The 16,519-nt window shown below is 38.5% G+C and overlaps 1 protein-coding gene across 1 annotated transcript in view; it reads right to left on the bottom strand.

Annotated features, from left to right (window-relative positions):
* CFAP44 (cilia and flagella associated protein 44) overlaps positions 1 to 16,519 on the bottom strand; it is a 142,156-nt gene that overhangs the window by 100,939 nt on the left and 24,698 nt on the right. Inside the window, exons 9-15 of the mRNA XM_043874030.1 lie at positions 10,857 to 11,021; positions 8,370 to 8,525; positions 7,635 to 7,682; positions 6,925 to 7,024; positions 6,174 to 6,268; positions 843 to 1,052; positions 124 to 234 (exon numbers count right to left, since the gene is read on the bottom strand). Coding sequence (XP_043729965.1) covers positions 124 to 234; positions 843 to 1,052; positions 6,174 to 6,268; positions 6,925 to 7,024; positions 7,635 to 7,682; positions 8,370 to 8,525; positions 10,857 to 11,021 — 885 coding nt within the window. The remainder of the gene's footprint in view (positions 1 to 123; positions 235 to 842; positions 1,053 to 6,173; positions 6,269 to 6,924; positions 7,025 to 7,634; positions 7,683 to 8,369; positions 8,526 to 10,856; positions 11,022 to 16,519) is intronic.

The raw sequence follows: 16,519 nt of genomic DNA, 5'->3' as shown, positions 1-16,519 counted from the left end.
GCTTCCTTGGCCCCTTGCTGTAGGACCCAAGAGCGGAGCTAGTAATTCCACCCACTATTTTCTAACAGATCACTTCGCTATGTTGTAATTGAGATTTAAACATGAAGACAAATAACTACTTACATGAGAGCTTGAAGACCATGTTAACTGGCAAATAGGTCCAGGAGTAGTAATATAACCAATAGGCTTATAGTCCCTTTCCACTTCGAAAAAGAAGACAGTTTTATCTTTACTCTATTTAAAAGAGAGATATCCAAATATATATTATTATGAAATCTATTCCAGAGAGTACAAAGAAATATTTAACATCTATATTACACCCACTGTATACTTATACCTACAATGATCATATATCCCAAATTATTCTGGGAACATTCTTATTTCAAGTATTTGCTTCATTTTCCCTGTGAGAATGTTTGACAAACCTGTCAAATGTTTTCTTGTGTTTCTAAAAAAAAAAAATGATCACCATACCTGTGTATAAGATTAATTCACAAAAAATTCCACAATGCATATGCTCACCTATCTATGCATAACAAATTTACATGGTTATTCTCTTCATTTAAAACACTGACTATACATAAAACATGCTGCATTATTCCCAGTTGAGAATTTCTATTCATTTAAAATAAGCATTACAACTCAATTTGTAAGAATATTTTTAATATTTTATAGTCAGGCACAGACTATACTGAAAGAATATGAATACAAAGAAAACAAGAAATAGATACATGTTCTTGGAAAGAAATACAAGGAAAGAAGGCATCATTAAGTAGGAAGACTAATAAGGCAAGGTTAACCACAAAAATTCAATAGGAAACAAAAGGAAATGTACTCCTTACCCCTGTGGCTAGAACTTCTCCATCACGATCATAAGCTAAAGCAGTGACAGCAGCAGTATGAGGTTTGAAAACCTGTTTCAAACGAATATCTGCATCTGAAACTTTCTTCCGTCCCACAAAAACCGTGAGCCCTTTTGGATCATAAAGTTCAAGAATTCGAACAACGCCATCTTCAAATCCTGCAGTGATCTGTGCTCCACCATAGCTTATCTTGGACAAAAAAGAAATGCAAGGTTTCCAAAATTAGTTAATTAAGAGAGCTGCACTGCATTATGGGCTTCCCTGGTAACTCAGATGGTAAAGAATCTGCCTGCAATGAAGGAGACCTAGGTTCAATCCCTGGGTCAGGAAGATCCCCTGGAGAAGGAAATGACAACCATTCCAGTATTCTTGCCTGAAGAATGCCATGAACAGAGAATAGTCCATGGGATCACAAAGAATCAGACATGACTGAGCGAATTACAGATATTTATGTATTTTATTTAGACTTAAGTAATTTAACTAAATAATTTGGCTTCCCTAGTAGCTCATTTGGTAAAGAATCTGCTTGCAATGCAGGAGACCAGGGTTCGATCCCTGGATCAGGAACATCCCCTGGAGAAGGAAATGGAAACCCACTTCAGTACCCTTTCCTGGAAATTTTTCTGTATTTTATTTAGACTTCAGTAATTTAACTAAATAATGAACTAAAATAAGGGTCCATTGGTAATTCCTTATACTACTTTATGGTAAACTCCATCTCTTCTAGGACAGTCCATTATCACTGCTGACCACGAGACAGGTAAACAAGGACAATCTATCTACTATGTGCCAAAGACCCGTCAGCAGCAACCCAAGAATAAGCATAGACAGTCTCAACCCATTTTCACAAATTAATGGTTGAGTGGGAGGACATGTTGTTGTTGTTCAGTCACTAAGTCATGTCCTACTCTTCGTGACTCCATGGATTGTAGCACACCAGGCTCCTCTGTCCTCCACTATCTCCTAAAGTTTGCTCAAATTCATGTCCATTGACTTGGTGATGCCATCTAACCATTTCATCCTCTGCCATCCCCTTCTCCTTTTGCCTTCAATTTTCCCCAGCATCAGGGTCTTTCCCAATGAGTCAGCTCTTCACATCAGGTGGCCAAAGTATTGGAGCTTTTGATTACTGATGATTATTGATTATTATTGATTGATGATTATTGATCATTAATCAACCAGACAAAGGAATGTGGAATTATAAACTTAAATAAGTGTTAAAGGAAAGAAACATTCTCTGAGAATGTATAGCAAAGAAAGCTGACCTAGACTGAGAGCTTCCTTAAGGAAGATATGGTGAAGCTGAGAACAGAGGGATGCTCAGGAGTTAATTAAGCATAAAAATACCTCTGGGAGAGCATACAGCTTGTGCAAAGGTCATGTGGCAGGAAATAATGTACCAGGAAAAAGTTAGTTTGACTAAAACAGACTGAGTGAGGGAACAGTGCTTCCACAAGCAAGTATTAGGTCACAAAATGGCTTATATGACACATTAAAGATAGTTTTCATCCCAGAGAGGTAAGGAGTCAAATAGTTTTTTAGTTTGGGGATGTAGAGTGGGGAGGTGACGTGATCAGATCTACTATTTCAGGAAAATCATCCTAGGTACAATGTAGAGAATGGATCTGAGGTGGCCAAGACAGGATGCATGGGAGACTTTAAGAAGACTATTTTTTTAATTAATTTTATTTTAATTGGAAGCTAATTACAATATTGTGGCAATTTTTGCCATACATTGACATGAATCAGTCAGGGGTGTACATGTATCCCCCACCCTGAACACCCTCTGAGCTCCCTCCCCATCCCTCCTCCCTCCCTATCCCATCCGTCAGGGTTGTCCCAGTGTACCAGCTTTGAGTGCCCTGTTTCATGCATCGAACTTGGACTGGTCATCTATTTCACATATGGTAATATACATGTTTCAGTGCTATTTTCTCAAACCATCCCACCCTCGCCTTCTCCAACAGAGTCCAAAAGTCTGTTCTTTATATCCGTGTCTCTTGCTGTCTTGCATATAGGGTTTGTCGTTACCATCTTTCTAAATTCCATATATATGCATTAATACATTGTATTTGGTGTTTTTCTTTCTGACTTACTTCACTCTGTATAATAGGCTCCAGTTTCATTCACCTCATTAGAACTGATTCAAATGTGCTCTTTTTAATAGTTGAGTAATATTCCATTGTGTATATGTACCACAGCTTTCTTATCCATTTGTCTGCCAATGGACATCTAGGTTGCTTCCATGTCCTAGCTATTGTAAACAGTGCTGCAATGAACATTGGCGTACACATGTCTCTTTCAATTCTGGTTTCCTTAGTGTGTATGCTCAGCAGTGGGATTGCTGGGTCGTATGGCAGTTTTATTTCCAGTTTTTTAAGGAATCTCCACACTGTTCTCCATAGTGGCTGTACTAGTTTGTATTCCCATCAATAGTGTAAGAGAGTTCTCTTTTCTCCACACCCTCTCTAGCTTTTATTGTTTGTAGACTTTTTGATAGCAGCCATTCTGACTGGTGTGAGATAGAACTTCACTGTGGTTTTGATTTGCATTTCTCTGATAATGAGTGATGTTGAGCATCTTTTCATGTGTTTGTTAGCCATCTGTATGTCTTCTTTGGAGAAATGTCTGTTTAGTTCTTTGGCCCATTTTTTGATTGGATCATTTATTATTCTGGTATTGAGCTGCTTGTATATTTTTGAGATCAATTCTTTGTCAGTTGCTCTGTTTGCTATTATTTTCTCCCATTCTGAAGGCTGTCTTTTCACCCTGCTTATAGTTTCCTTCGTTGTGCAAAAGCTTTTAAGTTTAATTAGGTCCCATTTGTTTATTTTTGCTTTTATTTCCATTACTCTGGGAGGTGGGTCATAGAGGATCCTGCTGTGATTTATGTCAGAGAGTGTTTGCCTATGTTTTCCTCTAGGAGTTTTATAGTTTCTGGTCTTACATTTAGATCTTTAATCCATTTTGAGTTTATTTTTGTGTAGGGAGACTTTTAAAATGATGGCTGTTTTACTCCTGGAGACTGATTAATGTCATGCGGTCTGAGGTGGTATAGTGGAGCTGAGAGACCTGGACACATTTTAGAGATGGGTATAATGGCCCTATTTGGTGGTGACTAGATATGGGGAATGAGGCAGAGGGACGTGTCAAGAATGACATCTATTTACTGAGACAGGAGATCCTGGAAGGGAGCCAGGTATGTGAGTGTGTGGGGCTGTTGTTGCATTTATTGTTTTGAAGTGGGGGGAGGGGGAGTGGGGACCAGCAGAAGATTATGAACTTAATCTTGGACATGTTGAGTTTGAGGTCCCCTGGAGATCTCAAAATGAAGATGACAAATAGTCTGCAGCTTAGAAGAAAAATCTTGGCTGGAGATATAAATCTAGCAATGTCTGTATGTACTAAATCTGCCATCTTGGAAGGCATTTAGGAAAAGGGCAAGAGCCCTGGTATTCTTTAGAATGGAGTGATCATCCCTTAAGGCCAGGCAATTATGAAAGTCTTGGGAATAAGAACTACATTCAATTCCAATTGAATGTGGCTTATTCAAATTTACTAAGTGCCTATATGTACCAGTAAGTGTAGAGGCACTGGAAGTATTAACACAAAGAAGAATAAGATATGGTATTGCCAGGAAGAACACAGTCTGGTGAGAAAGACAGACAATGAAGCAAGTCATCTTAGTACACTGTGATTAAGTGCTACAAAAGAGGTATATACACAGTCCTTAAACACAGTACTAGATTATGAAGGAAATGAGTACCCTTCAAGATGGGTTCGTAGAGGGCTGGGCAGAGGCAATGATATTTGACCTGAGCTAAATTGTGAAGAATGATATGCAGCTTTCCAGAAAGGTAAGAGGGTATGGAGAAGGGGAAATTCTAGCATAATATCTATAAGATCATTACTTGGATTTAAGGCTAAAAATTAAATGCTCTATGAACATTCCACAAAACTCTGAAAAAAATGATTCAATTTGATAAACTGTATTTTAAAGACTTCAGATAAGAGTGTAAATAGATTAGATAAAGAATGATCCAGGTTTGGTAATCTAAATACTCCATGGTTTCTACTTAATCTAGCCTCATCATCATTCTGCTTCTATTTCCTGGCCTAAGTTCTCCTGATCTTGATCCCATCATTAAAGTCCCCTCCATTCCAGCCATCTCTACATCTGCTTTGGACCTGGAACATTTTCTCTTTGATTTCAACTCAAAGGATTAAGGATAAACCATTCCCCAAATATTCCCATGACGTTTTATAAAAACATGGCTGCAAATTCTTCGACATACCTCCTATAGAAAAATAGTTGAACTTCCTCTCTGTGAATCTGTGTGGTGCTTGTGGCTGTTTCACCCCCTAACTGAGTATAGTACAAGTGATAATATGTGACTTCTAAGGCCAGGTTATGAAATGACAGCAGCTTCTGCCTTCTTTGTTGGAACATAAGATCTTGGAGCCCTGAGCTGCCATGAAGAAGTTCGACTGCCCTGAGGCCACCATGCTGTGATAATGACCTCTCTGTGTGACATGGGCTCCAGGTAAGCACTTCTATTAGCATCACAGCTTAACCCAGCCTTCAACCCAGGTGCCATATTTGGGACAAAGAAGCCTTTAGATGACTCCAGGCCCCAACCATTCAAGTCTCCCCAACTGAAGCCATGATACTGTGAAGAAGGGATAAACCATCCCTGCTGTCACCTGTCAGAATTCCCAAACCGGAGTATATGAGCAAAAAAAATGATTGCTTTTTTATGCCACTACATTTGGAGTGGTTTACTACACAGCAACAGACAACTAGAACAAAGCTCTAATTTTTTCCCATTATTTAACATATCACATAAATTTACTTATTTTGTTTACTGTCTGTCTTTCCCACCATCTCCCATAGGGGTATAACATTCTCCTATCAGGGTAAAGGTTCATCTGGCAAGTATTTTTGTCTTTTTGTTCACTGCTATATTCCCAGAATCTAGAAATAGGCCCAGCACATTGTAGACATTCTAGAAGTACATAGAATGAACCAGAGTCAAACAGAAGACAGATACACAAAGTTCTATCAGGTGATTACTTTTTAACACAAAATTATTTCTAAAGTATAGGTGGCATAAGAATAGACTTTTCATTAAAAACACAATAGCAAAGTCATGATATGATTTCTATCATATTCTGAATGGACAAACTAAGTTCGAATTTTTATTCTTCTCTAAAATCCAGAGTCAGAAAATATCTATATTTCTAAGAAATAGCACTGATATATCATATTTACAAATAGATTTTTAGTAAAATTCATTATAATAAGCTTACCAGCCGTGGTACCCAAGCAAGGGCAGTACCTCCTTGCTTGAATTTCATCTGAAGCAAAGGAGTTTTGCCAGCAAAGTCATAGAATCTAATAGAGCCTATAGAAAGACAGTTTTAAAGAAACAACTTATATATATAGTATATATATATATATGTTAACAGCTCTAATAACCATGGTTCACTTTATATCTAAGCACTATAACAAGAAATATCATAGAAAATCAACTGACACAGTCTTTCTTTACATTAGTTAAAATTTTACACGTATACCCTCAATCAGGTAATTTATAAACATGAATACATGCTATGCCATTTTATAAAAGGGACTTGAACATCTATGGATTTTGGTATCAGTGGAGTCCTGGAACCAACCCCACCACCACCACAGATACTGAGAGACAACTGTACTAAAGAAAACAACTGCTGACTGACTAGTGAGTCAGTTTTACCTTTCACAGTCCACACAGATTTACTGAAAGTCAAGAAGAAAAAAAGGACATGGAAAGAAAAGGAAAAGCACTACTGTGGAGAATACCAAGATGAATGGTATTTTCATGAGTAATTTATTGATATATCTTTTATGTCTCACAATAACCAAGGCTACTATATTCTAGGCCCTTCCCCTCTGCAAAAACTTACCTCATTATTATCAGGAGGCTTCCCTTCTGGGAAAATTCTCAAATGCCTTAATCAAACACATTTTAAAATGTACTGAAAATAAAACACAAAAGGCCAGATATGAGTTCTTACTTACAGTCCAAGCCGGTAGTGGCCATGAGATAAGTGACAGGAGAGACGGCCAAAGCTTCAATGGCTCCAGAATGGAAGGAGAACAGGCATTCTGGATCTTGGGTCTGATGACAGAGAGATTCTATTAGAGCTCAAAGACAGGTTAACATAGAATTAAAGCCAAGTTTAAAGAAATACAAATAGAATTCTGTATCATGTATGACTTCATCTGAATAGATATAAGAAAAGGCATTATAAGATAGCAAGAATGCTGAAGTTCAGAATTAGGAGAAAGAGAATACTGGCTTTGCACTTGATAGCTGTGTGACTTGATGCAAGTAACTTCAAATGCCAATTTCTATTTCTACATCAGTAAAATGAGATGATGGCAACTGCCTCCCTACAAAATTCAGCAGTTGAGAGGATTATTTGAGATAATATACATTAAAATGTTAAATGTTTATGAAAACTATAAAGCACTATAAAATGTTAGGCCATTTCTTGCCACTTTTCTTGTAAATTTTTTTATGAGTTAGAATCTTTTTTATATAAAATTTTGTATGTAAAATCATAACGAGAGAAAGACAGACACAACATAAATTCTTTGGATATGTTGAGCAAGTTTTTGATGGGAACAATGATCAAATATGGAGAAAGATAAAGTATCTTTTAAAAAAGAATAATGAACATTTTACTATGAGAGTTTGAAACAAATGAGAAAAACAGGCAACTTACAATGTTTGAAAAGCTAAGGTCAAGCTTCCATATGGCTCCATTGGAATCCTAAAAAATTAAATAATAATATATTGTTCATCATTTTGAAATTTTACCAAATTAAGGGATTTTCTGTTTATGATTTAAAGGACCAACAATACCAACACTTACATATATTTTAAAGTGTGATTAAAATTTAATAATAGCAACCACATAATAAAGCAATCTCATAAACCTTGTAGTCAGTTTAACATAGTAAAAATGCTAATTGGTTTTCTATGTATAAAATATAGGTCAATTAAATATTAGGGTTCCCTGATAGCTCAGTTGGTAAAGAATCCAACTGCAGTGCAGGAGACCCTAGTTCGATTCCTGGCTTGGGAAGATCCACTGGAGAAGGGATAGGCTACCACTCCAGTATTGCTGGGCTTCGCTTACGGCTCAGCTGGTAAAGAATCCACCTGCAATGTGGGAGACCTGGGTTCAATACCTTGGCTGGGAAGAGTGCCTGGAGAAGGGAAAGGCTACCCACTCCAGTATTCTGGCCTGGAGGATTCCATGGACTGTATAGGCCATGCAACTGAGTGATTTTCACTTCACTTCACTTCTAAATATCAGAATTCAGGGAACTCTTCATTATACTATCAATAGCAGTCTTGATAGTTCTGTGGACTTACAGTGACAGTAAAGTATAATACTATGTTAGTTTTATATCCAGATAACTTTAAAGAGCAAAGAGAAAACGGTGTATCTTACCTGAGCCAACCAAAAGTTATTTCCAACTTCATTCATTTTTATCATAGAGAAGAGTTTGACGTTCTTATCTACTTGAAGTTCATTAATGGGCTCTATCTCTAGTAATCCAGTCTCATCTATAACATTAGCAGTGTCTATAGTCTCAAAATCCCATATCTTAAAAAATAAGAAAATACCTTAATGAATCAGCAGTTTCTGAATATATATTTTCTAAGTCAGAATGGATATATATTTTCTATGTCAGGAAAGACCCCAATTTTTTCAAGTCATTTCTTATTTCATGAAAATTAATGATGAGTAGATATAATTAAAACACCAGACAAAACCTAACCTCTGAGATTTTACTCTGAGAAATAATGAATTATCATAATTTCCTTTTATTTATGGAGATTAGTGAGAAAAAGTCCATCCTGAATAAGAATTCTAGTTTGCCCAAAGTAAACTTTATTTCAAAGTTTGTATCAGGTCTTTCTGCATATTAAGTGACTGTAAGGAATAAATGGTTCAGTCATTCACTGAAACATTATGACAAGCCTTGTATTATATTAGACCCGTGGGACCCTAGAAAGGAGACACAGACCTTCTTGCTGAATGATTCAAGCACAATCTTCATTAAGCAGGGGGAAAAAAAAAGATGTAGGTAATGTCTTCATGAGATAATGTTTCTCTTCCTTATCTTGGATTTAGACTGTACTATTCAGGTAATGACTGTTGTTCTTAAGATAGGAGACCAGAAGAGCACTGGGGAAGGAGGGAGCAGTTTTTGATGTGGTAGAGAAACTCGGAGGGACTTCCTCTGGGAGATGCCAAAGCCCAGGCTGGATGGTTCTGCAGACACATCCTGCTACATCATCCTAGACTCAGCAACTCAGACTTGGGAAGGACTGGTGTTGTCCCATTGAGTACTCTCGTGGAGGAGAGTCCCAGGTCCTAGGGTCAGACTAACTCCTGGGAGTTGGAGTGGGTTTTTCCTAAAGGGCTAGAGGTAGAGATTTACAATATAAAACACTGAAGAGATGAGGGTGGGCTTTGCAAAGGGGAAGCAAGCTTAGACATTAGTGATGGCCATGAAGGAATTCTCTATGAAGTATCCAACTTCTCTTGAAGTTTTCCACCCCTTGGTATCTTGATGTATTTGGGGGTGACATATGCTTTGGAAGGATAGTGAATGTATTGTATAACATAATAAAGGACATAAAAGATTCTCAGAGAAATGAATATAACAGATCAAAATTAAACTTAACAGGGTTCAAAGAGCCAATGGTAAGAGGACAGACTGGAAGACATGGCTCTAATATATTGTCTGAGCCATAAGTAAGCTCAGTAAGTGTCAGAGTAACCAGATGGTTGGGGGGTTGGGAAATGGTCTTACTTCTAATAATACCACTTCCTAATGAATGTCCCAAGACTACTACCTTAAGAATATTTTCTTATGAAAGGCCCCAGAAGAAACACATACTGAGGGGACTGCAAAGTAAACCAGAAGACTGCAGGTTGGCCAGCAACAGCAGGGTAACTACACATGGGGGATGGGAGAAGAGGTGTGACAACAGCTAGATAGACCAAGATGCAGAAGCAGTGTCCCAGATTAGTCCTGTGGGCAGGATGGTGTCCACAGGTGAGGACAAGCAAGTTCATTAGTATGGGGGTAACGGGAGGGGAGCATCCATTAGAAAACCCCATCAGCTCACCTGTGTATTTCTAATTGGTAAAATCAGTAAAAATAAATAAATAAATAAATGTTTGGCCTTGTTGTCCCTAGAAAATGACCAATTTATAATAGGCATTTTGGAAGGACATTGGAGTCCACTGTTAATATTGTGCTAATTCATTTTCTGAAGCTATTATTTCAACAACAGAATCAAAATAACAAAAGGTCCCCTCAGAAAATTTCAGTGGCAAGATATTAACGAATGTTGACTAGAATTTACAAAGACATAAAGAAGGCTGAGCACCGAAGAATTGATGCTTTCAAACTATGGTCCTGGAGAAGACTCTTTAGAGTCCCTTGGATTGCAAGGAGATCAAACCAGTCAGTCCTAAAGAAAATCAACCCTGAATATTCACTGGAAGGACTGATGCTGAAGCTCTACTACTTAACCTGATGTGAAGAGCCGACTCATTAGAAAAGACCCTGATACTGGGAAAAGACTGAAGGCCAAGGGAGAAGAGGGTGGCAGAGGATGAGATGGTTAGACAGCATCACCTTCTCAATGGACATGAGTTTGAGCAAACTCCGGGCAATAGCGGAGGACAGAGGAGCCTGGCATGCTACAGTCCAAGGGGGTGACAAAGAGTCAGACATGAACTAGTGACTATAAATCTACCACAAGAGAAGCATTACTTAAAATGAGTTGGCCCTGGGAGTAAATGACCACTGATCTTCTTCAAGTGACCTTTGTGAGAAATAAAAATCTGATAAAACCCATAGGATCACCTATAAGACTTTGATGCAGGTGCTACTGTTCAAGTTTAAAGAAAACTTACCCTAACACACCCATCTGACCCAATGGTGATGACTTCACCCTCGTCCAGCATTATCTGGTTAATGGGACCCTGGTGACAAGGCTTGCCTGCAGCTCGACTCAACTCCACTTTGATGTGGCCTCCTTCCCAAAGCAGCATGTTGCCCCATTCTGACCCTGAGAGCACCTGGCAGGTGTGAGGAAAGGAAAGAATGTACATGAGACAGATAAACATGTATATTTGCCTCAAATAGCTGGTGAGAAATGTTTAAAGATTTTTCCTGGCTATGAAAATAAATTTTTCAACTTTTAAAATAAGAAAATACAGCAATGAAAATTCACTACCCCAGAAACAACCACTTATCACAATATGTAGTTTTACATAATGATGTCAGGCAGTATGTTGGTGGTTAAATTTTCAAACACATCTGCAGATTTCTTTGTACATCTCTTAAGGACATAACCCAGGAGTGGAACTACTGGGTCAAAATTTAGAGATATGTTTAAAGTTCTTGATAGATGAGAGTGATAGTAATCAAATGTTATAAGATATTTGATAAATTGTGAGGCCATTACTGCAAATTATAGCAGAACAATATTCAATTTCAAACAAGGACAATCACCTGAAACCACCTCACTTAATGCATGTAATCTAGCACATCCCAAAATATATAGCACCAAACACCAACTCTTAAGATATCAAACTAGTATTACATAGTAAGTAATACTAATTGAATATTGACTCCATGACAAGCACTACTTGAGCATTTAACACATATTATTCTTTAATCCTAAAAACCATATTAACTAGGTACATTTATCGAGGATACCATGTGCAGTTGTACAGGTTGGGCACAGTTTTTCTCATTGACACAAAGAAACCATAGGGCCAATGGAAGTCCTATTATTATCCCCCATCTTACAAGGTAGAAAAAAAAAAAAAAAAGCCTGAAGCATATTAATTACCTTGCCCCAAATTACCCAGGAGTCAAGGTTCTAAACCAGGGCCTCAACTAACGCTGCCCTCAGTAAACATATGCTAGGATAAACAAAGTCAAACAAGTTTCTTTTCTCTAGAACCCCTTGGAAGCTTTAATACAGAAGTGTTCACTGGGAATCATCATAAGAAATTTTTAGTTACAAAGGAATTTGACCAGGAAAGTGTTATTTTCAGAGAGCTTCTGTGTAAAAGAATACTGCATGAAATGTCCTTTGGGGAACTCTGATCCAATTCTTGCCTGCCTGCTCGAGGACTCTGCAGCCTTCTCCCTGAGTCACTTATGACCTTACTCAGTCTTATTTGTATTTCTCCAGCCTGCCTATTATCTATTCTATGTCTGTTGAGCCTCAGCCCACTTGTCTTTCTTTAGACTTGCTTTTTTTTCTGTCCAGTAACTAAAGCCAGCCAAAGTCAATAAAGGCTATCACTCATTCCTTTCTGAAATGTCACATTTCATGAAATGTCACAAAAGGAAAAGCTTTCCTTTTCCATTTGTCCTGAGAAGAGTCCAGATTCTCATCATCTCTTCTTGGATAAAAGCAGTATCTTCCTTCTGAGCTCATCTCCATGACTCAATTTTCCTAACTTGCTTGGCATTTTGTGACCAAGCTTAATAAATAATTTTTTCCATTTGTATCTCTACTCTTCCAATGCTTAATAGTTCTGCCTGACTATTCAAGTCCTTGTACCTTGGGAGCCCACCATACTTCTCAATCTAATTTCCCACTCCTTCCCAAGATGAGTGCTCCAAATTAATCCTATAAATATGTAATATTTACTCTTAACTCTAAATATTTCCTTGTGTGGCTCTCATTGAAATGACTTCTTTTCTCCCCTACATCTACACAAACTCTACTGAGCCTTTTTAAAATATATCTCAACCCAAGTTTTTAATGATCTTTATCTTAGCCTAGCATGTGAGATGAGTGCAATTGTGTGGTAGTTTGAGCATTCTTTGGGATTGCCTTTCTTTGGACTGGAATGAAAACTGACCTTTTCCAGTCCTGTGGCCACTGCTGAGTTTTCCAAATTTGCTGGCATATTGAGTGCAGCACTTTCAGGATTTGAAATAGCTCAACTGGGATTCCATCACCTCCACTAGCTTTGTTCATAGTAATGCTTTCTAAGGCCCACCTGACTTCACATTCCAGGATGTCTGGCTCTAGGTGAGTGATCACACCATCGTGATTACCTGGGTCATGAAGATCTTTTTTGTACAGTTCTTCTGTGTATTCTTGCCACCTCTTCTTAATATCTTCTGCTTCTGTTAGGTCCATACCATTTCTGTCCTTTATCGAACCCATCTTTGCATGAAATGTTCCCTTGGTATCTCTAATTTTCTTGAAGAGATCTCTAGTCTTTCCCATTCTATTGTTTTCCTCTTTTTCTTTGCATTGATCCCTGAAGAAGGCTTTCTTATCTCTCCTTGCTGTTCTTTGGAACTCTGCATTCAAATGGAAACATCTTTCCTTTTCTCCTTTGCTTTTTGCTTCTCTTCTTTTCACAGCTATTTGTAAGGCCTCCTCAGACAACCATTATGCCTTTTTGCATTTCTTTTCCATGGGGATGGTCTTGATCCCTGTCTCCTGTACAATGTCACGAACCTCCCTCCGTCCATAGTTCATCAGGCTCTCTGTCTATCAGATCTAGTCCCTTAAATCTATTTCTCACTTCCCCTGTATAGTCATAAGGGATTTGATTTAGGTCATACCTGAATGGTCTGGTGGTCTTCCCTACTTTCTTCAGTTTAAGTCTGCATTTGGCAATAAGCAGTTCATGATCTGAGCCACAGTCAGCTCCCGGTCTTGTTTTTGCTGACTGTATAGAGCTGCTCCATCTTTGGCTACAAAGAAAATAATCAATCTGATTTTGGTGTTGACCATCTGGTGATGTCCATGTGTAGAGTCGTCTCTTGTGTTGTTGGAAGAGGGTGTTTGCTATGACCAGTGTGTTCTCTTGGCAAAACTCTATCAGCCTTTGCCCTGCTTCATTCCATACTCCAAGGCCACATTTGCCTGTTACTCCAGGTGTGTCTTGACTTCCTACTTTTGCATTCCAGTCCCCTAGAATGAAACGGACATCTTTTTTGGGTGTTAGTTCTAAAAGGTCTTGTAGGTCTTCATAGAACCATTTAACTTCAGCTTCTTCAGCGTTACTGATTGGGGCATAGGCTTGGATTACCGTGATATTGAATGGTTTGCCTTGGAAACGAACAGAGATCATTCTGTCATTTTTGAGATTGCATCCAAGTACTGCATTTTGGACTCTCTTGTTGACCATGATGGCTTCTCCATTTCTTCTAAGGGATTCCTGCCCACAGTAGTAGATATAATGGTCATCTGAGTTAAATTCACCCATTCCAGTCCATTTTAGTTTGCTGATTCCTAGAATGTCGACATTCACTCTTGCCATCTCCTGTTTGACCACTTCCAATTTTGCTTGATTCATGGACCTAACATTCCAGGTTCCTATGCAATATTGCTCTTTACAGCATTGGACCTTGCTTCTATCACCAGTCACATCCACAACTGGGTATGGTTTTTGCTTTGTCTCCATCCCTTCATTCTTTCTGGAGTTATTTCTCCACTGATCTCCAGTAGCATATTGGGCACCTACCGACCTGGGGAGTTCCTCTTTCAGTATCCTATCTTTTTGCCTTTTCATACTGTTCATGGGGTTTTCAAGGCAAGAATACTGAAGTGGTTTGCCAGTCCCTTCTCCAGTGGACCACATTCTGTCAGCCCTCAGCAATACGTTAACTGTGAACTTCCAGATGTTAAAGCTGGTTTTACAAAAGGCAGAGGAACCAGAGACCAAATTGCCAACATCCACTGGATAACCGAAAAAGCAAGAGAGTTCCAGAAAAACATCTATTTCTGCTTTATTGACTATGCCAAACCCTTTGACTGTGTGGATCACAATAAACTGTGGAAAATTCTGAAAGAGATGGGAATACCAGACCACCTGACCCACCTCTTGAGAAACCTATATGCAGGTCAGGAAGCAACAGTTAGAACTGGACATGGAACAACAGACTGGTTCCTAATAGGAAAAGGAGTACGTCAAGGCTGTATATTGTCACCCTGCTTATTTAACTTATATGCAGAGTACATCATAAGAAACGCTGGGCTGGAAGAAGCACAAGCTGGAATCAAGATTGCCAGGAGAAATATCAATAACCTCAGATATGCAGATGACACCACCCTTATGGCAGAAAGTGAAGAGGAACTAAAAAGCCTCTTGATGAAAGTGAAAGAGGAGAGTGAAAAAGTTGGCTTAAAGCTTAACATTCAGAAAACTAAGATCATGGCATCTGGTCCCATCACTTCATGGCAAATAGATGGGGAAACAGTGAAAGCAGTGTCAGACTTTATTTTGGGGGCTCCAAAATCACTGCAGATGGTGATTGCAGCCATGAAATTAAAAGATACTTACTCCTTGGAAGGAAAGTTATGACCAACCTAGAAAGCATATTAAAAAGCAGAGACATTACTTTGCCAACAAAGGTCCATCTAATCAAGCCTATGGTTTTTCCAGTGGTCATGTATGCATGTGAGAGTTGGACTGTGAAGAAAGCTGAGCACTGAAGAATTGATGCTTTTGAACTGTGGTGTTGGAGAAGACTCTTGAGAGTCTCTTGGACTGCAAGGAGATCCAACCGGTCCATCCTAAAGGAGATCAGTCCTGGGTGTTCATTGGAAGGACTGATGCTGAAGCTGAAACTTCAATACTTTGGCCACCTCATGCAAAGAGTTGACTAGTTGGAAAAGACCCTTATGGTGGGAGTGGTTGGGGGCAGGAGGAGAAGGGGACGACAGAGGATGAGATGGCTGGATAGTATCACCCACTCGATGGACATGAGTTTGAGTAAACTCTGGGAGTTGGTGATGGAAAGGGAGGCCTGGCGTGCTGCAATTCATGGGGTCGCAAAGAGTCGGACACGACTGAGCGACTGAACTGAACTGATCTTAGCCTAATTCTTAGTAGAATTTGAAGCTCGAATGATTTATCATCATCTTATAGGTTTAGATATATAATTAATGATTTAGCCAGCATCCAAGGCTTTTTATTTCCTCCCATACATCATTATTTCAAATTGATAATTTTCCACTAGGCAATGACTAGGCCATTTGGTTTCTCAGAGTAGTATTTGTATATTGGCAGTTTCTTATACTTGAGATGATCACACATACTAATATAACCCACATCTCTTATGTCTCCTGCATTGGCAGGTGGGTACTTTACCACTAGAACCACCTGGGAAGCCCACAACTCAACCTACTAAGAAGCCAAATACAATATTAATGGAAAATTTATCCTACAGGCAAAATGTCTATAAGTTTTATAAGAAGAAAATACTAAACTAAAAGATTAAAATTGCAATGTTGCACTGCTATTTTTAAAATGGATAACCAACAACAGCCTACTTTGTTGGAATTCTGTATAGCACATGGAATTCTGCTCAATGTTACATGGCAGCCTAGATAGAAGGGTAGTTTGGGGGAGAGTGGATACATTTATATGTATGGCTGAGTTCCTTCGCTGTTCACCTGAAACTCACATTGTTAATTGACTATACCCCAATACAAAATTAAAAGCTTTTTTAAAAAAACAACTGCAATGTTGCAGATATCATTATAAAGTGTCTCAATCTTCCTGAATAATAGTGAATGAGTGAATAAGTG

Source organism: Cervus elaphus, chromosome 19 (assembly GCF_910594005.1).
Source record: "Cervus elaphus chromosome 19, mCerEla1.1, whole genome shotgun sequence".
NCBI classification, from domain to species: Eukaryota; Metazoa; Chordata; class Mammalia; order Artiodactyla; family Cervidae; genus Cervus; species Cervus elaphus.
The sequence above is the reverse complement of the archived record's forward strand: the minus strand, read 5'-3'. Positions and strand labels throughout refer to the sequence as shown.